Source organism: Pholis gunnellus, assembly GCF_910591455.1.
Source record: "Pholis gunnellus genome assembly, chromosome: 13".
In the NCBI taxonomy this organism is placed as follows: domain Eukaryota; kingdom Metazoa; phylum Chordata; class Actinopteri; order Perciformes; family Pholidae; genus Pholis; species Pholis gunnellus.
In genome coordinates this window covers 17226680-17249091 of record NC_136540.1, presented here as the reverse complement: position 1 = coordinate 17249091, position 22412 = coordinate 17226680, and the positions used below count along the sequence as shown (strand labels likewise).

Here is a 22412-nt window from a genome sequence, read left to right as displayed (position 1 = left end):
CCACGACCACGCCAGCTAATGCCTGCCCCCCCCCCCCCCCACACACACACACACACACACACACACACCCTTGACATGCACACAGGCAGAGAGACTAACAGGAAGACTGACTGATGACTGACTGACAGACTGACACACACACTGCCACCAAGATTCTTATGGAGGGGAAACTGAATTAATTGGTTTTCCCGTCTGTGGCTAAGTCCTCAGAGGTGTGTGTGTGTGTGTGTGTGTGTGTGTGGCTGTGTGTGTGTGTGCGTGTGTGTGTGTGTGTGTGCATGGCTATAATGGTAGGTTGCAGTGACAGGCAGGTTATTTAATAAATCCTGGGATGTGTAAGGCAGAAAGGAATGATAACACACAAAACGGTAAAGAAAAAAAAAAACGATACTTCCTTTTGCTCTGCATCTCGTCTGCCATAGCCCACAATATCCACTCTGATTTACCTTTTCTTTTTTTTTTTTGAAAGACACTCAAACCTGCCCGTACACACACGCACGCACGCGCACACACACACACACACACACACACACACACACACACACACACACACACACACACACACACACACACACACACACACACACACACACACACACACACACACACACACACACACCCTTAATCATGCACCCACATAAATACACTTAATCGCTGACACACTCACGCATGGCGAGAGCGGTACTGCAGACACATCCAAGCATGCACAAGTGGGCCATAAAAGCACACACGGAAACATGCACAAGATCCCGCTCAATCAGTCTGATTTGTTTGTTTCCTCCTAAGCATTTGAGGATTCCTCGAGGAGCAAAAAAACTTTGTATAATCAAGTCAATTATGTCATTCAATCAAGTCGAAAATCATTTCGAGCCCTTTTCTCAGATCCATTGATTGCGAAGTCGTGCTGAATATTTGCGCGCCAAGTTCTATTGTGCAAATAAGCCGGCTGTATTTGGAGCGGGCGAGACCGGGGCGAGGTCTTTAATGCCACTTCCGCAGATAAAGAGCAAAAAACAAAGTCCTTCACCTTGCTCGCTTTCACTCAAGAATATGACAGAGGGCTTTGTAGCGGGAGAGCTGGTGGCTTATTGTCTTCGAAGCAACAAAAAAACAAACAGTTTCTATTAATTTGCTACTCCTCCCATCTCCTTCGGGACGTTGTACATTATGTGCCCGTGGAAAATCCATCCTCGGTGAAATTGTTTAAACCCAAGGTCAAGAGCTGGTGTTACGCGGGACTGTAGCAGCCGAAGGTGACCTTGACTGATGTGGAATACGACGTGAGGGAAATGGATCTCCGCTCAGCGCGGAGGACATTATCTGTGAAATGCTGCCACTGTATCAAACCGCTTCTGCGTGTGTGTGTGCCTGTGTGTGTCTGCATGTCCTTGTGTGAAAGCGAGTGTGCATGTGTGCCTCACTCTGCTGGGGGTATCGGTCACGAGAGTGCTGTGCAGACACTGCTGCAGCAGACAGGAACAAACAGCTGAATATGAGCCGGTTGTGTGTTACTTCCAGACCCGAGACTTCCATACCCTTATATTTATATTTGTTTCCAACGCCGTACAACCACAGATAAGATATATATATATATATATATATATATATATATATATATATATATATATATATATATATATATATATATATATATATACACATACATATATGTTGTTGTTGTTGATTTTTGGTCATGGCAGCTTGTTTGCACTGAGAGCAAGATGCATGCTGTTGACCGGGCACGGTGAGCGATGTGAAGCCATCGCCATATCTTCAGTTGTTTGCTCGTCACAATAGAGATTTATTTGTCTCAACTGTCAGGGAAAAGGAGCCAAGCTCGTTGCCGCCGGCTTCTTTTTAAAGCCTCGGATTCCTCGCTGATCGCCCGTGAAGATCGCAGCGCCGGCCGTGCGGTCTAACCCATAATGACACCGCCTGAGTGACAGGGGGCACTGTGCGCTGATTGTGTAATTATCCAATTAACATATTTCACTCTTAATGATGATACGCCTTTCATTTGGCGGAGCGTCCAACGACGCAGCGTGCCGTGAACACGATGCGGCGTAGTGATAATGATAATAATAAAAACAGTCTTACCTTCCCAAACTGTTCAAAATACTGCTTCACATCTTCCACTACTGTATTGGCTGACAAGCCACCCACAAATATTTTCTTTGTTCTTGTGACCATCTGGAATAGAAAAAAAGAGAGGAGAGGAGAGGATTAGTGATGAGGCTTCAAACACAGCGAGTGAGCAGCACCTGTGACGGCGAGGACACAAAAAGGAGCGAGGAACGCATTGTAAAACAGGAATAAACAGTAATCAAGCCTCATAAACACTCCAGCATTATATAGCAAAGCTGGCCAAAGGGATCGGCAGGAAGAAAAGAAACCCTGCGAGTTTCCCGTCACGATGACATTTCAAACTGGAGCTCTAATCAAAACAGACTGTCACACAGTTACAGGCGTCCATTTCGTCCATTAAAAAAAAGTTGCTGTTCATCTTTGTAAAACAACAATAAAAACAACAGAAATAATTTTGGGACTTTAGGGGGAAAAAAACAACAATGAGAGCTGGAAGATGGAATCAGAGTGCATTAAAGCCTCATTTAGTTTCAAACAGCAAGAATATTAAGGATTATTACCCACGGCATCAAAAAGGGCACGAACATCTGCTGCAGAGAGCACGTGCTAAATTTAGGAGGACAATTTCTCAGGGAATTACAGTAATATAACACCAGTGTCAGTGCAAAAATCGGCGAGGAACTATAATCGTTTTTTTTCTTTTTTGCACACGACTGAAAATGAACCTGTGCATGTATGAAATGGTTTTCATGCGCCAACATTACATGGACATTTGATTTAAGACCAATTAAACTGTTTTATTTATAAGATAAGATAAACCTTTATCAATTCAGGATTTATGGGTTTCGTATGTTAAAAAAGGTCAAAGAACAAACGTAAAGGGACTTATTACTGTGTGTGTGTGCGTGTCTCTATGGCAGCCATGTTGTTATTATGGATATATAGCTTTGGCCTGACCCGACTCCTTTCACCTCGGCCTGTGTCAGCCGACCTCTGTTAATAGCTCTTAACTAGTGCAGTGACAGTGGAAACTAATGGAGAAATGGACCGGAGTACTGCATGCTATTGGGACTCCAGAGACACATTGCAAACACATAATCCTCTCTGAAACCTACGCTACAGTTTGAGAATGTACTGATATAATGTGGCCAATATCATGATTTGTGATGCACTGCTCCGTAATCTGTCTGGCAAAGAGAAATTCACAGCTCTGATCTCCCCTCAGCTCACCGGAAATCAAACAGCAATAAATGGCCGGGGCGGGATAAACACACTCTGGAGATGCAGAGCAAACTATATCAAGAAAGAGAAAAGAGTCCACCTTGATCAAAACGCTGACCGCAACACTTCCAATCTATGAAAGAGGCTTAACGCTGTGGAGAGAAAACATTCATCTAGAGCTGAAGTAACCATCTGTCAAGTGCTTTCCAGGTGCACACAGTCTCACAGGCACACAGCCTCCCACACATGGGCCCTCTCCTATTGCACGTTTCTTGTTTTTTAAATTCCTCTTTTTCTTATTACATTATCTTTTTTTTTATTTAACCACCAAAACAAAAGATTGTGCATGACAAATCGTTATACATTTCAGTGGTGTACATTACTCACTCCCATTTAAAAAGTGTAGAAGAGAAAACAGCTCCACGCACAGCATGTACTTCAGCGCTAGAGGAGCTTATCAATTTTTTTTTTTTTAAGTTACAAGAGTTTGTTTTTCGAGACCCATAAAAAGATAAGCATGGATCTTTTATTACACCGACAAGAGCAGCGCATTTCTCCAAGCACTATAAAAGAAGGAGCTTTACCATCCCGTCATAGACACGTTGCCGTGCTCTGAACGCCACGCGCGTTGACGGGCTGACGTTCGCACGTTCAAAGCGCTGACGTGGCGATATAGTGCTACATGCTACATGTTAGCGTGGTAATGACCGCCTCGCAGCACACCTGAGGCGGACGGAGAGCTGGGTCAGACGTGGGTCTGATGTCCTTAATGGTCGGCGTGCAGAGGAATAACCTCTGTTTTGTTTTTGTTGTTGTTGGGATGGTTTCCTTTCAGGCCCTCCTGCTGGTGCGGATTCAAGAATAACTAAAGTTGTCTCCATTTCTCATTCATCCAACAATTGTACTTCCTGCTGTGTAACGAGCATTACAGGCTCAGTGAAGCTTATGGAAGATTATGTTGTTGTTTTTTCCCTACTTGACAATGTTTGACGGATACTGGTGGACATGCAAAATATCAACCAACCGGTTTGGGGTTAAACACTGGCCAAGACCCAGCATGCATCACATCATCCCCCCCCCCCCCCCCCCCCCCCCTAGCTTCAGGCCTCAGAGGTTATCAGCCCTGGAAGCTGCTGCAGGCGACCAGAAGCCAGACAGCTGCTGATAAACTGGCTGCGCAAGCATTTATCAACATCACTCACTCTTATCATTGCCGATCTCGGGAAGAAATAAATAAGATAAACAAGTCAATGTTCATCTCGGCTTGCCTCTCTGTATCAGCCGTTCGTCCCGCTTCCCTTCTGGGCCACCCAGTCCCCGGCCACTTTCCCCGGCCTCGTCCCGCCGGGCTACAACCACGTCTGCACGCGTTGACGCGTCTGCCCCAGTGGCTGATGGGACCGCTCGAGTCGAGTATTACTTTCTTTCTACGTTTTTCTCTCCGCGGTGACGACCGACCCTCTTTGCTCGCGGCGACGCCATTTTGGTGCAAAAGGTTATGAATGGACGTTTGATACATTTTAACCGACACACCGGCCATTCCCCGACTACTTAAAGAAGCGCTGTTGTTTTTCCCTGTTGTAAATATGCAGCAAACGGAAGAACCAGCTGATTGGACGGAATGACTCGGAAAAGGCATTTAATTTGACACAGATCATTTTACATCTTAACGAATGCACTTTTCTTTTTTCAAGCGAATCATACACACATACGCAGTAATGACCACTCGGGAACCAAACAATCCCCCTCACTGCATTCACAGCAACATTAGTTCTGATCATTCGGGTTCTGGTTGGGTGTAGTATTTTGAAAAGTCCCTTCCGACGACGTTTCAACACCAGCTGACAGATTTAAAAATGGACCACTCTTCAACCCAGTTATTTTTTTCTTCTCTTAACCCAGTTTCAAACATCCAGTTATTTTTGCACCTCCCTAAGAGACTGTAAGGAGAGTTATGAGTGTGCGCGATTGAGCGTATGTGTGTGTGTGTGTGCGCTTCGACAGTTACTGCCCCCGGTGCATCGCCATGGCAATAGAAGGCATCCCGCAGACACACACACGGAGAAGCAGACCAAAACGTTCAAAAAGCTTCTGGGGCCCGCTCTTATCGACGCGCGTTAGCGGTTGGTTTGTAAAAAGTGAGGAACGCTACAGAAGCAAGAGGCCGGATTCATTGTGTGACTCTTAAAGCATCTGCGCAGTCTTGAATTTCGCAACTAAAACATCCATCCATCTTTGCATTTAGATTGCAACTTCAGTACATTTCACATCCCAGAATAGCTACTGCTTCAGATCTAAAATCACCAGCAGTACAGTGAGTCAAAATAAAAACTTAAGCTATTGTCAGTCCACAAAAAAAAAAGGAAAATGGAGAAAAAAACAACAATTCAGGTCACGTAAATATTGTCCAGAGAGTGTTTAAAACTGACTGCTTTGTCCATACAGCTCAACAACAATATCCTACTCCTAGCCTACAGCACACACACAGTGCAGTTGCTGACATCACAGGGAGTAGCCAGGAAGGATGAAGAGGCTGGTACTGTGAGAGCACAACACCTGACACCTAGTAAATCCCCTGAGCTATTTAAATCATTCATATCCATCACATAAAAACTATACCAGCAGTTATATTGCAGACTTTATTCTTCTCACACTGTTCTGTCCTTACACACCAGTACCCACACGGTGGGGTGTGTGTGTGGTGCGGCAAAAGGACCTAAATAAATGGCGAAAGGCTGCCACAGTGCACGCAACATGTCGGCTAATTAAGATGCTAAGTTGAAGCTGTGTGCAGTCCAGTGCATTGGCCTAATGTCCATGTTGGTATTGGATATCATTGTTTAGATACATTTTATTTACATATTTAGATGTTATTCACCTCTTTTTTTCAAGATTCACGGTAACTTTTGGAGGTGACTTTTTGGGGGAACGTTCACGGACAGAGACTCAAATGTAAGAAAATAAATAAAAATGCACCAGAACTGTTTGCAAAACACAAACTGGCAGTTTGGCTCCTCCCTCCCTCCCTCCGACTCACAAAGCAACAGAGCGAACTTGGGACGTACTTATAAGGCAACGCCAGGCAGGTAATTATCAAAGTCACTCAAGAACAGACTGCTTCACTTTGATGACTCTCATCTATTGTCTGATTAGCATCTTTCTGTGTGTGTCTGTGTGTGTGTGTGTGTGTGTGTGTGTGTGTGTGTGTGTGTGTGTGTGTGTGTGTGTGTGTGTGTGTGTGTGTGTGTGTGTGTGTGTGTGTGTGTGTGTGTGTGTGTGCGTGGAACGTCTCCTCGTTTTCCTCATTAAGCGTAAACAATGCACCTCCTTCATTGCAAACCCCTTCATAATATTGAGCTCCTGGTTTAAGTGTGCTATAAAAGCGAGTGCAGAGGAAGTTGAAAAAGATAAGCCTGTAGCTAATACTGCAGCATACAACATTGTTATTATTGTTTGTGGAAATTTTAGGACTTTACCTGTGGCAGCAAACAGAATTCAAAGAGCCTCAGCGTTGCGCCTACAAAAAGCTATTAGTGTTTTGAACATGCACGCAGCGCGGAGAGCGCACAGACAAAGCGTGAATGTTATTAACTCCCCAAGTGGGATAAGAGAGGAGATGAATATAGTGTGAAACAATATAAAATAGGAGAGGAGCAGCCGGAATGTGAGGAGAAAAGAAAATGTGTAACGTATTTATGCAAATGTTGCTTTTTTTTTTTTTTTTTGCACAGACACTGCTGTAAAGTATGTTGTCTTTTCAGTTCCGTTCAGAAAGGCAATGGCGAGACTTCACGGTTTTACTGGAAACAGTGGGCGTAGGCGGACACCGTTTGGCGCCGAGAGGATGAAAATGTTCACTGTTAGATTACAGATCAACGTCTTCGCCTCTTTTCACCGGATGTGCATACAGTGCGCACGTCTGGGAGGCCGCGGAGCACCAAAGGTTTCTGCGGCTGAACTTGGCATATTGATTAAAGAGAAGATACTTTTAGCGCCGCAAGACTATATTCATCCCTCAAGGAGGAAGACTATTTAACTAATATTCAGTTAAATAGCTGAATGTGATCCCCTCAGCATAAAAAGGTCACTGATGGAATGAGTTATGGGGGAAAATAAAATAAAAATCAATGTGGGATATTCATTGTAAAACTTTAAAAGAAACATTAAAATAATAGTCTGCTGGGGGCTGCTTCACACTGGACTGGAGCTGCAGTAAAGTAACTTCATAATGTCTCGTGTCTCTCTCGCTCACTGTTCATACCTGGCTTTACTTTTTTGCGCGGTACGGCCCTTTAAATAACCACAAGCACAATTCCACTGTTTAGCTCCCATAAAAGGCCGCAAATCCTCGAAGAATCACGAACCAACTTTACAGTGATGATGACAACGGCCTCTTTATAGTCAGGACGAGTGTCTATAAACACTAATTATTCATTATCAATGTGAAATTGTAATGTTAAGACGATCAGCAAACTAGTTGCTGCATCCAAACTAAATATCGGACATGTGGGGGTCAGTTGATGGACAACCTGGTCGTAGATGAGCAGCATCAATTTGGTGATAATGGTTTTTACTTGAATGTGCAATTATCAACAACTGAGATCTTTAAAATTGTAAATAAAGTTGTTGTAAAATCCCAGCAAAACAATCGCAGATAGGACACCATACGCAGTACTACACTACCTATGACATGACCGTTATCTAAATGGCACATAAATAAGAGCACAGCGTCAGTAAAGCGCACCTCAATTCAACTCTCAGCAGAGCCTCCCGACCTTTTGATTCTGTCATATTCCTCATTAACTGACTGCAAATTTGTTGTGAGTGGATCTTTCAGTCACGCACACACACAGACACACACACACACACACACACTCACTAAAACACACCGCGTGCACACCATTCTCCGAGCTGGTTCTCCGGCAGGTCGCCGAGATCACACAAGCAGCTCTGATTACGAGGTGTAAGCCTTTATGGAGGCCCCCACCGCTCACAAACAGCTGTAAACACGGAGCCCCAGACAGGGAGGAAGCAGACAGGGGATTTCGATGTCATTTCTCATGCCTAAAAATAATAGGACGGATATAAAAAAAAAAAAAAAGCCATCGCACTTTGTTGTGTAAGCCACAATTGTTATCGCTCTAGCAAGGGGATATAATTACTGGCATTCAGATCTCGTCCGCGGCCTCGTTCATGAGCAACCAGAAAGCCCCAGAAAGCATCTGTCAATGCAATGTAGTATGATCAAAGGCCTAGACGCTGCGCAGGCACGATGCGCTCACACACACACACACACACACACACACACACACACACACACACACACACACACACACACACACACACACACACACACACACACACACACACACACACACACACACACACACACACACACACACACACACACACACACACACACACACAGAGGGAAAACATGGCCAGTCCAGGTAAACACTGCCTCTGCTCATTTGCATCAGTAGAGCTGACTCACAAAGAGAAAAAAAAGGCAGCCAATAAACAACAAACAACAGCACAATCACTTTTGCTTTGGAGGGCGTTCTGCACACGACAGAAAAAAAAACTAAACAAGGGCAGAGCGCGAGATGGTAGAGCGGGATTAGATCGTCAGCGAGAGAAAGGGGGAAAGGTGAGAGATTAGCGGTAGCGGCGGCGTTGGCGGCATCGCCATCCAGCTACAAGTTGGGGATGAGGGACACCGCATGGGACCGGCTCCTCTCCCCGCCGTGCCCTTTTAAAAAGTGGCCCAATCTCAGCTCTAGTGTGCATAAATAGATCAGTAATTGCTTATCACAATACAATTAGGGCAAAGGAGATGAGGGAAGGAAAGATGCTTAAGTGCAAATGTGGAGTGACAGGGCCAAAGCACACAGACCCGGGATTACGGTGGCCGTTTGCACACAGACAGAAAACGAGCGCGATAAGGAGGGAGAGACAAAGAGGGAGAAGAGAGACAGACAGAGAGAGAGAGAGAGACAGGAAGAGGGAGTTTGGGGGGGGGGGGGGGGGGGGGGGGGGGGGGGCTGTCAAGCGCAGGGCAGAAGCTAATGACAGCCCTGGCTTCGACTTGCACAGACGTCTTTGAAGCCCGGCTCTGATCAGAGCTGTGATTGCCACCGCTGCAGGGCCACCACTCCTACATTAACCTACACTAACAGCTATTCAGTGAAAGTCACAGGCCCCGAGCCGGCCATCTGCGGAATCGGGCCGAGACGCGAGTTAAAAAAGACACACGTGTGAGGGGACACCGTTTTCCTTGGTCCCCCCGCCGCCGCCGCTGTAAGTCAGGCTGAACACGAGGGCCGGTTATAGGGCTGATTAGCTGCACTTCCCTCTCTCAACCCACTACAGTTATGAAGATTGATAGAAGCAGCTTAGAGCTGATTATAGGGCCCTGGAGATGCACGGGCCCGTACCCAAACAGCACATTCACACGGCATCCACAATGAGCCCAGCGTGCGATCGCTCGGCGCAGGCCGGGCATTAAGCAAAACGCTACAGCTATAAGAGGCAAATAAGAGGAATGGACAACGCCAGAAGTGCTCTTAGGAGCTTTTTTTTTTTTATTTTGGGAGATATGAATATTATGCTAATTAGATGCTTGCTCGTGGCCAGATCTGGGGCGTTCGAGCAAGCACGTTGTGAACATTTAACACATTTCCGAGACAATATATTGCGAACATGACTGGATATCGAAAATTCACTCCAGGGTTACGAGACACAGCACGCCTTCCCGTAGCCGCGGAGGTCTCTTTAGCATGCACAACACCGAAAGGGATTTCTTCTCTTTTCTTTTTTTTTTTGACGCGAGCCAGTCGTGCTTTGAAAAACAAAACAGAAATAGTTGGAATCCATAATGCTCTTTAATAACACGGCCTACGCAAGTGGGACATTTTTAGGGAGGAGTTGTAGAGGAAAAAAAAAAAAGAATCATCTTCGCTGTATTCTGGTTTAACGTCACAGAAACAGAAAAGGTTAGTTTTGTCCCTTTGTGTAATGAATATCACAGTTCAACCGTTTCTTAAAGGTAAAGTTTTCATGTTTAAAAAGGCACCCTGGGGAGTTTTTGACCACTAGCATCGGTGTGGAGCACTACTCTGCTGATCGACAGTTTGTGACTATAAGGTGATACGGAGGCATAAGCAAGGTGAAGAAGAAGGTGGTGGGTGAAGGTGAAGAAGAAAGCAGAAGAAGAAGAAGAAGAAGAAGAAGAAGAAGAAGAAGGCCTAGCAAGCAAGTCGACAAGGACGCCATAGGCAGCAGCTCAATAGCTCAAAATGACATCAGTTTTGTGTGAAGCGAACCTCCGTGTCATCTTTTACTTGTCCGTTTTGCGATCATTAACCTGTTTATCAATGTGCAATTATATGGACCTAACATGGGGGGAAAAGGGCCTCGATGAGCTAATCCCTGCTGACCTTTCTAACCCCTCCGCAGAGGGGCTTGAGCGGTTCTCGAGCAATGATTAACTCACTTAATATAGTTTGATCCTCCCTCGAGTCCAGCATGGCACATAGTCAGGACCCTGCGGTCGCTTCTAACTGCTATATTTGGGAGCGGGCTGAGTTCTCCTCCCGGTCTACTTCGGGTCTCTGCTGCCCTCTCTCTGTCCGTACGCCTCCATCAAACAGCAGTCCAGCTCATTTAGCCCGGTGTCTGGAGTACAGTCCGTGTCGTTGGTGTCTAACGGAGCAGGCCTGGCCCAAACTTGGATAGATTTAAAGGGTGCATCACACGTCTACAGCTTCAGCGCATTGGATTAGAGCCCTTTGAGAAAAACACCCTCAGCACCATCGATTGTTTTCATTCACGAGAGCCAAATGTGAAAATCTACAAATTGGACTCTCATTATCATAAAGCAGCATTTGACACTGAACAACAGAGCGTAATGGGAAACGCCGCAAACGAGCAAGTGGCCGCGGTGAAACGGAAACATTTTTTCTCTCTCTCTCCGTGGTAAATAATCTCTCTGCCTCGGCTGTGTTTGAGTGGCAGCCTTTTCAATAAGTTGATGTTCTCTTGCGTGACCCTTGACACCGATAGCAAATGTTAATTTTTGTAACAAGACCCCAGTGTTGGTTCTGACAGTACTGGAGGGGGAAAACAAATGGGATTTTAACTTCCAATTACAATAATGGCTTTTTGTGACAGGCCCTCCAACTACGCACCTTACCCCACCCCGCACCCCCCTCCCTCTCTCACACACACACACACACACACACTCCAGGAAAATAATGCCGCTAATCATCATGGAATCATCGTCTCTGGAAACGTGGTCATGAGAGTGACATGATAACAAGAAGAGGAGGAGGTGAACAGGAGGAGGTAAGGCCACATAAAAAGGAGGAATACCCTGGTTTCTCCTATAAAACACACACACACACACACACACACACACACACACACACACGCAGCTGCAGGTAACCCTGACATCTCCGCTGTCCAACCCAATTTACCTCTTTAATCCTCTCACCGCTCCGATGTGCAGTATATCTTCAGTAGTTCCCTTTCTTCAAATCTTACTTTCATCGTTGTACGTAATAAATTAGTTTGTCTACATTTCTCTGCCTGCTCCGACACACTTACGCCCTGTTTTTTTTGTACCAATAGGTGCAAATTGCATATTCGATCGTTGTCACCGCTGTCATAAAAGTGATGCATATTCGCCACGCATTTGTTAACAGCAGCTACTGAAGTCCTTCCCTTTCAGTTGATTAAATCCCACGTCCATCTAACATTGGTACAGTGCGACAGCGACGTGCCTCCCATTCAAATTCATTTCTCAACCTCGTTCTGGCCTCTGGATTCCTCGAGAGTTTTACTAGTAAATCTTTCTCACCATGTTGCCATGGGAGCAACAGCCTAACCCTAAACCACCAGACTCTCCGCACGATCTAAATAAAGGGTTCAGCGTTGCGTACGGCATCGTTTGAGGGAAAAGTGTTAAATTCCAGTAGTTGATTGGAAAATGAATCGGTATAGATTTTGAATATCGGTCACTTTTCAAGCTGAAATGCAACATTTGTTGGTCCCGGCGTCTTAAATGCTCTTCTCTGTTTTACAGACTTATGAACTGAATCTCTCCGTCACACACAACAAGCTATTTGAATGTCACCTTGGGGCTCTGGAGAAATTATGAGGGGGCATTTTTCACAATCCTCCATCATTTCTGGAGACAAATGATTAATTGATTGATTGATGAATCGATTAGTTGCGAGAATAACCGGCAGATCAATCAAACGACGAAAAAAAAAAAAAAGAATAATCGCACAGTCGCAGCCCTAATTAATTATGCAAACCATGTAAATGAGTTTAAGCAGACTTTTACTCACACTGCCAGTCGGCAAGCATTGTTGTCTAAATATAAATGCAGCCACATATGACTAACTGAATGCAACCTTGTTAATCATTTATAAGTAAAACAAACTCCAGGCAACTGCCAAGATGATGGAAACACAATTCATTCTACTACAAAGTTAATTATGCGGTTCATTGTGTTCCCAAAATAAACTGTAAGTGCGCATCATTATGCCTGGCTACCAAGGTCATCAGGCATGCGGTATCATCAGCAGCGTGAATCCGACTTGCCGTTAGCGGTTGTCTCGGGTGTTGCACGTTTCTCTGCTCACCTCTGGGACAACAATGTCAGTTTTCTTCCCCTGGAGGAGGAGGAAGTCGGTCGGGACTCTCACACCCTCACACACACCCCCCCCCCCCCCCCCATGGTGCGGCCTGGACTTTGTGAGCTGCTTTGGCTGAGGGTGACTTTCATCTGTCACATTTTAATAGGCAATCACAGTCGGTCGTTTCCGTTTATTATTTCACTTTTTTTTTTTTAATCTAATCGGGCATTTGGGCTATCTGTTTGTGTTCAGACGTACGCCGAATCTCATGAGGTTCTTTTTTATGCAACGTTTCTATATTTATTATGCCCATTTTATAGATCTGGAAAGTTCCACTTCCTGGAGGATTTATTTTCCAAATATTTACATAGTTCATATTTAAATTATCTTTGACACCCGAGAACAGTGAACTACAGTCAAAAGGACATAAAGACAGCCTGTAGCCAAGTAAAGTAAGTTGACCATGATATACCAAAATCAATACAAACTGTTCTCCTCAAGCACTGGACACCTTTTATGTCAACATTGAGTGCATACTGTATAGTACGCTTTTTCAAATCATTGCCTAGTAATTACTAAACCAATACATACACATCCCGACCAATGCTGTGCACCCCCACAACACCCTAGAATCTCTGTTTGAATGTGCCCTTAATATAGCTCACTGCACCGGACCCAGGATCTGATCCGCTTCATGTTGACTGTTTAACGCTGCCAGTCCTGCTGAGTGTTTATCCCCGTCAGCTGTTATCTCTGTTGGCTGTATTAGCCCCATTAGCTGTTAGCCACAGGCTGCTAACAGCTAACTAGCTCTCCTACACGAGAAGACCAACTCAGTTGTAGTCAGTCAAAAAATGTGCAATCCGTAGAGTCAAAACTGAAGCAGGTGTTGATCACTGGCGGCCCCGAGTCAGCAGTTAACGACGGTATAAAACGGTCTATAAAATGTGTTTTTTCAAAAAGTGTGAATCACCGCAACCCCAAGAGGTTCTTGAGCAAACAGTCATAAATGAGCACCAAACATTCTAGGCTGATACAACCAGCGGTATGCGAGATTAGCTATAGACAGACAGACACAGAGATGAACACACATGCACGCACAAAGCAGGCCGCGTACATAATCTCCTGGTGGAGATGATAGCATTATGATATCACTTAGACTGAACCTTTGTACATATAAACCTTATAAAAACAGGAGATCTTTCATTTTTACTATTAGCTACCTTAAACCTAACACAGCAATCCAGGACTGTATTTCTTCATTGTTGTGCATTTTCTGACTGTGTTTTTAGTCGCCCAAACAATGGTTGTGGTCCACTTAATTGATGTAATTAATGTTCATCATGTCGAGTGTTTGCTGAGCGACTTCTCAACCCCGAGCCTCTCAGCTCCTCTCAGGAGGGGAATTGGGCGAGCGTGAAGCACTCCAGTTTTTTGTCATGCTTCACAGGAACCTAGAAATGAGTGGAATAATTCTCAGCTCTTAAGCATGCTCAGAAGGGCTCAGCAGCGGGGCTCAACTAAGTCATTCTCCACGGCGCGGAGAGCTCGCCGGCAATCCCGGACCGGCCAGCGTCCAGTTACCTTGGACACAGATCCACTCGCCCCACAATACGCAATCATTTAATGGCAGCCGACGCGCGGTAGAGCAAAAGCACAATGATCCCGACTAGATGTCGTGTGAACGGGGGAGCGTTTGCGCTCCGTCTCCTCGACGCGCCCACGGTAGTGCTGTGTGGATGTGATCGGGAAGGAACGCAGAAGAGGAGGAGACTCAGGAAAGCTGACAGGAGGAGGAGGGAGTCAAATCTCACTTTGTGAGGGTGGAAGATATTTTTTTGCTCCCTCATCTCTGGAATTATATAAAATTGCTTGTGGCTAGCGGAGGCCTCAGCTGCGGCGAAAAAGAGGCCCCGACTGCCTTCGCTCCCTCACAATCTACTCCGCATCTTCCGTCTCTGGCCCCCCCGAGCGGCGGCGGGGAACACAAACAAAAACCTCCTGCTCTCCACTCTTTGTCTGTGTTTCATTTCCTCTGGAGGAAGCGGGCGCTCTCTTAAAATATTCAGCCACTTTAAAGTGGCACGTCACACTGACCAGGCTGTTTTCTTTGATGAGCTCTAGTCCTAATCCTTCGATGATACGTCTTCTTCCAACTCCATCACTCAAGTGAGGTGCCCTGCAGAATAGCTATTGGTTGGAGAATCCGTGGGGTGGGGGAGGAGTGGTTGCTGGGTTTCCCAAGCAGCTTTTACACATCAGGCGTATAGATGAAGCCGTGTGACGCTATGGCGCGAATGGATCTCTGCACAAACACCCTTAAGATGCTGCTGGGCCACAGTCTGAGCCCCCCCCCTCGCCCCCAGCCTGGGCCGGGCCTCACCTGCCCCACCTACGGCGTAATTCACTCTCCAGCTAAAGCCGGGCAGTGGGCCGGGCCCCCACAGCTCCGGCCGTCATTTACTGCTGACCTCCAGCGAGGTGCCAATGAAACGTGTCCATCGCGTGGTGAGCAGAACAAACTGCCTCACCTGGCTCCCGCTGACAGCTCAGCAATTTAAAAAGAGCGGCGGCGGATCAACACCGGTTGATAGCCGCGCAGCCGGACCGCCCCCCCCCCCCCCCCCCCCCCGCCTCTGGCCTGACAAACGCACTTCAGCAAGAGCCTGCACTGAGAGGACGATACTTGAAAGATATTAAAACCGGTCGAAGTACACATTCACTGGCAAATTCTGACGCGCCGAACGAAAGACAGAGAGAATATTCAATAATAGTGCAAACACTGTGAGTGATAAAACGATACTGGTAGGATATAATTAAACTGGAACTCTCGTGGCCACGCACACTACACTTGTAGCCGCAAATGACGCATTAATGTTCCCATTCCGTTGTTTAATTAAAACATTTTCCAGCAAGTTTAACAAGCAATTTTTGCTGGAGACACCAATCTAATGATCCTTGAGCATATCTATTTGTTCTGGCTAGCATATTAGCTTCCACACATCCGACAGACGCAGAGCGACACTGACATCCCTACGACCTCGTTTTTCTGTCCATGGTCACGGTGTTTTTCTTTAGTTCGAGGTCCTTTTCACACTATAAAGCCTTGGTTTAACAGTAGCCCAGCATTACAAAAAACTCTCACATAACCAGGAATCTAATTTCAAAATATTAAAAAAGGAGCTTTGAAAAGGTGTAGTGACATTGTGATCAAATATTCAAGTGCATAATCCAACTACTGAAACACGTCAAGTAAAAAGGCGGTTTCATTCCCATGAAAAAGGAAAACTACTTCACACTGACATTTAAAAAGAAATTAAGAAGCAGAGATCATTATGAACAACAGGCTATTGTAATCAACATCATTCAGAGTGGTATGCAAATAAAACGACAGTCGTCGGGGTGAAACTCGAGTGAACTGGTAGTTTTTAATTTGACAAAATAAAACAAGACAGTGTTTCAGTTAAATGTTAGCAGCAAGAGTGCAATTTGTTTTTCTACAGACCTGAGATCCAGTAATATTTAAACAAATTGAGAATAAAGCCCCAATTTTACAAGGTCATAAAAGCTTATTAGAGTCCCTCTGATCTTTTGCTCTTTCGCTACCTTTGCATCTCCAACTCAGTGAGAAAAATTAACCTTTTTTTTTTGTCCTGCAAATATTATGACCTTTATAAAAATGGAGCCAGAGCAACTGCACTACTTCCAAAGATTCCACTGTTTCTGAATACACTGCTTCTCTCTCTCTCTCTCTCTCTCTCTCTCTCTCTCTCTCTCTCTCTCTCTCTCTCCTCTCTCTCTCTCTCTCTCTCTCTCTCTCTCTCTCTCTCTCTCTCTCTCTCTCTCTCTCTCTCTCTCTCTCTCTCTCTCTCTCTCTCTCTCTCTCTCTCTCTCTCTCTCTCAGCTGTGCAGTGCAAACGTCATTTACATAAAACGCACGTGATTGAAACACAACACAGCGACCGGAGCACCCGGGAGGACTAATAACAGCGGCCCGTTCTGCGTCTGACAGCTCGCTCTCCGTCAGGTGAAACTCTGGGCCATCTGACTCGCTCGCCGCTCGCCCACAAAGCAGCGAACGCCAACGCCAACAGATTTGGAGCGTGAGAAATAGGAGGCGCTGGGCGACAGTGTCGAGATTAGAGTCCATTGCACGAGTCTCACGCTCACTGCAGGAGATCTGGCCCCGGGCCATGTTCCAGATTTATGGTGGGGAGTTCCAGGTGTTACTCAGCACAGTTAGCCAGCTTATCAATCCTGCTCCGTGGGTCAGGCCTGATTGACCCGCTGATTTTTACCGAACGGATTCTGATTCGCAAGGTCCCGAATGGATTCAATACCATATCATTGGACATTTCAGGTACGACAGCAATATTTCTGAGCTATCAATGAGTTTCTAAGAGAACTAATGCTGTGAATTGTTCAAGGAACCTTCCAATCTGGTGCATTATTAAAAGAAATGTATGTTTACATGAAGAATTGTCCCCCAAAGAAGTTACATTAATGTACTGACGTCATGGTGAAGTTGAAGATTGCATCCAATTTAAGTGCCAATAAATCCCCTTAAATCCTGCACACTGGTCCTTTAACGAGGACCCGGCACAAGCAGCGCCACAGCGAGCTAAAACTGTCTCGCAGATTGTATTACGCAAATATGTAGTGAGAATTAACCACACACACACACACACACACACACACACACACACACACACACACACACACACACAGACACACAGTTCTGAGGAATGCCAGTCAGTGTTTTTAGACCCGAGTGAATCAGTCACTTAATGTGTTGTATGATTAGCCATAATCATACATTGTTTGCATTAAAAAAAACAATAACTTCAGATTGTGTGCAGTGCTGCTGGGAAAGAAAGGAACTGATTATCATCTTTAAAAAATAAGCTCATGTCTCTTTTATAACTTGGAACTGGCTCATTTACAGCATTTCACTTCCAAAGGAGCCTATTTAATGAATTTCATTTCCTTGTGCATAAGAAATGTGATAATAAATGTGAAATTCATCACGGCTTATTACATTACTGTCAGCTGACTGTGGCAGGAGATGTATGCTATCGTTAACCCATTCTAACTCAGGCTGAACTGTTTTGTACTTAATGTTAGTGGCATATCAAGACAATTTATATATATATATATATATCTGTATAGCAGTTAAGATATATACAATTATGATATACAATAATAATACATATAAATATATTTATATATAATTGTTGTATAAACTCAATTATGTTTAAAAAAGAAAAAAATAACTAGTAAACTGTTACCATAACAAGTTAAGACATGCACAGAAACAAGTTTTAAAAGAAAATGAAATTACTGCCATTTCTAGCAATTTCACAGATTTCTTTAAGCCTCAACTCGCTTGCTGTGTCCTGACTTGTGACCAAAAGTCATGTCAAGTTTTATAGTTCATGGAAATTGTCTCAAAGTGAAACAAAACCTTTCTTAAAGGTTTCCCCGCGGAGTTTCAGACCTCTAGCAGCGCTACGGAGCTGCTCCTCTATAAGTGGGTCCCCGCACAGGGACGCATTAAAACGCAAACATAACGTGTGTTGGTTTACGAGGAGACTCCACAGGGCCCCTTTAATGCACTCTTGTTTCTGGAGGCAGGGCTCTCTGGAGCAGGTGCGTTGCGACTTATAGGGTAATCAGACTTTTCTGATCCCGAGACACACGCGGGGCAGCCGCACTCTAATATAAAACCGGGCCCAGAAGAAGAAGAAGAAGTCGGGGAAATTCTTTGTTGTTGCTCTTTAATCAGATTAGATAGACAGACCTGGAGCTAACAATAATTGTCAATCAGTTTGCTCTAAGCTAAGGTTGGCCTCAGGCTCAACTTCATTTATAGGAGAAGATGTCAAAATAACACAGAGTTCATTCTGAGGCCTGGGTGACGTTTTGTTTGCCGTGGGCTTTAATATGTGCTAAAAGATCCTGAATGCAATGCAAGAGAGCGAAGTTAATTATATCGACAGCATGTCTCAGCGCCTTAACGTACTGTTCCAACCATCTTGCATGTTGTTCAGCTTAAGCCCATCCGCAGCGCTGAGTCTCGAGCCCGGTACATAACGATTACAGGAGGGTTAAAAGCTTGCTAAAATTCGAGGTGGCGTGTATATGAAAAAGATCTGGTGGGCTTCCAGTGCATCCCCCCCCTTCGTCGCAGGACAGGTGCCAGCTAATCACGCGCTACCACAAGCGGCCCCCGACACAACGTGTCGCTTCTCGTCTGTCTGCGCGGTAGCCGACCGTAGGCAGCGCAGAGCTGCAGAAAACAGGCTTAGACACACGGTTCTACATGAAAAACCCTTCTTTTTCCATGAGCTGATCCTTCTTTGTTCTGCATAAATGCCAATTACATAATTCTCTCTGGCATGCAAATCAGATTAGACGAGGCCGCGGCAGATCACCTATGCAGCTCGGGCCTAGTGCCGCCGCCAACGCGGGAACGGGACATTTTGGGACACCGCGTCGTTATTCAAGGTGCAATAGAACAAAAAAAAACATTAATGTCAAAATTCATAGTTTTGAGCTTTAATCATTTTTTCACAGAGTCGCTGCGGTACAAAGATGGGACTGTTTGTGATGCAGAGGGACATATCTGGCATACGCGTGGTGCTATTTGATTAAAGGAAACGCACTTTGAAATTTTAACAGTGAAATATCAAGGGTATTATCAAATGCTAGAGATGTCCAGGAGTATACATGACATGCTATATCAGGGGAATATTTGTATGCTGAGAAGAGGCACTGACATTCAGCTTGTGGGCACTGATACCCAGAATCACGCTGGGAAAAGGGAACCGATGCAAATTAGCAAATCGAAGGAAAAGCGACACTTTGCTGTCGGCTGTGGCGAGTCATCAGTAATATGTTGAAGCGGCGCAGTCAAGAGAAAGCACAAAAGGCCTCTCAAACATGCGTTTCCGCGCATGTGTGTGCTTCACTGTGTGTGTGTGTGTGTGTGTGTGTGTGTGCGTGCGTGTTCGTTTCAGCCCAGGGAACTAAAGAGCAGAACAAACCAGAAGTTGCCTGACAGCACAAAACCCTAACCCAACGTGAACTTTGAGGATGCGGGGACAGCTGGTGGAGGAGAGAGTCCAAAAAAAAGAATACAAAAGAGATAAAAATGGAAAGCAGAAAAAAAAAGTGCGACTGCAATGAGTTAGTCATGATTTTGGGAAGAGTTTTTGTCAGAAATCTCTACTATATGACACAGAAGACACAGAATGTAGTTGTTAATTCATATATGTATGGATGGATCTATGTATGCATGGCACTGCACAATGTGTCTCAGGCCCGTTCAACACAGATGTATACGAGAGACCAGCTGCTATAAAAGAACCACTCCAGAGCATCAAGTCAATGACATGAAACAGCGTCAGGCTACAGGCTCCCCATCACAATGTGGAATTCATTTTACACGTTCTGAAATTATGATATGTTGATTTTATTTTATTATTATTTTATTCTTTTTACAAATAATACATTCCACAGCACGCAGCACAGTTAGGCCGCAGGCACATTTCAGTAAGTATCCGAGCATACATGCTCCAAGTGCACAGGCCAGGCAGCGATGTATGTGCGCTACACTGTGCGTTAATAGATGCAATCCCAGGCCCACATCCCCCCCCCGGGGCTTCGTTTTTTGTTAATGGTGTTATGAAGCGCACAAGACCAGTGGCATTAACTTCATACTCGGCTTCTATCTTAGCACATCGGCTAAAAATATATAGTGAGAAGGAATGGACTGCGGATAAAGACAAAGAAGCGCGCTTTCCTAATGTCGTAATCCATCACAATCTGCTTTGATTTCTCCATTTAAACCACCGGAAAAGCTATTTCCCTTTAGACAATAAGATTTTTACATTTGGAACACATGGGCTCCAGAAAACGTACCCTATTTTTGTGAGTGTTTAAAGTGCACTCATATAAAAGGTGCCCCAATGCAAGTCAGACTAAATTCAACTCGTCACCTTGTACATCTAGAGACACTCGGCTATATGCTGGCAATTCCTGCCATATGTGGGCACATCTGGGTCGTGCACATAAGGTAAACATCCTTTACACAGCAGCCAGAGGATATACAAGAGGAAAAAAACAAACATTGTACAATAATAGGTTTGATGTCCCCCCCCCCCCCGTCCCATCTAACTATCTAACAGAGCGATGTGTCCCTGCTGTAGGCCTGGCCTGCGGGTCCCGGGGACAGATATAGAAAGATACAGATCTATAACCTGCAGTATCGGGGGCCTAATTGATGCAGGTCTAGCGTGCGGGGAAAATCGACATGACAGGCATCAGCCACGTGTGACAAGATTTATCGGTTTGTCTGGGTCCTCTGGCTGGGAGGGTTTACACGGAAAGCCGTGTCGACGCGCGCATGCGCCGCGCCCAGCTCATTTATTTGTCATTTCTTTGTTTAACAGCGTATGAAATTGTCGTCGGAGCGTTTTATTCTGTTTTTCGTGGCGCCCGAGGAAGGCGGAGCCTGTCAAAATGACAGTCGGGCTCATGGTGCCAGATCCTGCTCGAACAGTGGAGCGCTGTGAATTTGGAAGCGTCTGCCTTTGGGATGCCCCCCCCCCCCCCCACACACGGATCAGCGGTGAAATGTGTTACATTTTCTGTGCGAGAAACATCTGAAACGCAGATGTCGAAGCGGATGTTTCCCATAACACTTCCTCCTCCTCTGACACGGTGAGCTGTCTCTCTTCCATTCACATGCTAATGCTCAATCAGGCCGTCCAATCCGGAAGCATTTCCAACCATTTCCCAAGCAATCAATTTACCTTTGAGAGAGATAAAAGCTTAAAGAGTCACATAAGAGGCGAGCTGGAGCAAATGGTGATATGAAGTGAAAAAAAAAAAAAAACACCAAGATGGCAAAGAGGCAGTTGGGGAATAGCTGGATAATGTAGGTATAAACACACAAGTCTGTGCCTAGGAAGGCTCGTCTGAAGCTCATTCTCATCTAAGCTGAGCCCCCCCGCCCCCCTCAACCCCCCCCTCACCGCCACCATTGCAGGAGGGACTTCCAACACCTTCAGCTGCAATATAAATGTTAATAGAGTTCAGGGGAAGAAAACGAGGTGTAAACAAACAAATGTGGTATTCCATGCTTTGGGGGCAGCGGGAGGGCCCCGCCATTGAGCTGGTGTGTCTGCGCGCGCATGTGTGTGCACATGTGTGTGCTCGCATGAGCTGCGGGTTATGAGGAGGAGGAGGAGAGGGGACGGGGGGGGGATAAAGACGGGGCTTCCGCGAGTACTCGGTGTGAGCTAGGCTGCAGTGGACCTCCAGCGGTGGAGCTCTCCCAAAACCATTCCTAAAAACTCCAGAGAGACTACTGCAATAACACAGCCAGCCTTAAAAAACAATAATAATAATAAAAAAGACAGCTTCCAGTATGGAAATCTACTGTCTCTACTGCCAAAA

General features: G+C 45.4%; 1 protein-coding gene across 10 annotated transcripts in view; it reads right to left on the bottom strand.

Annotated features, from left to right (window-relative positions):
• LOC306704674 (RNA-binding protein Musashi homolog 2) overlaps window positions 1–22412 on the bottom strand; it is a 219498-nt gene that overhangs the window by 147147 nt on the left and 49939 nt on the right. For all 10 annotated transcript variants that reach the window (XM_079171130.1, XM_079171131.1, XM_079171128.1 and 7 more), the window contains exon 6: window positions 2098–2190. In XM_079171130.1, the coding sequence (XP_079027256.1) occupies window positions 2098–2190 (93 nt within the window). The remainder of the gene's footprint in view (window positions 1–2097; window positions 2191–22412) is intronic.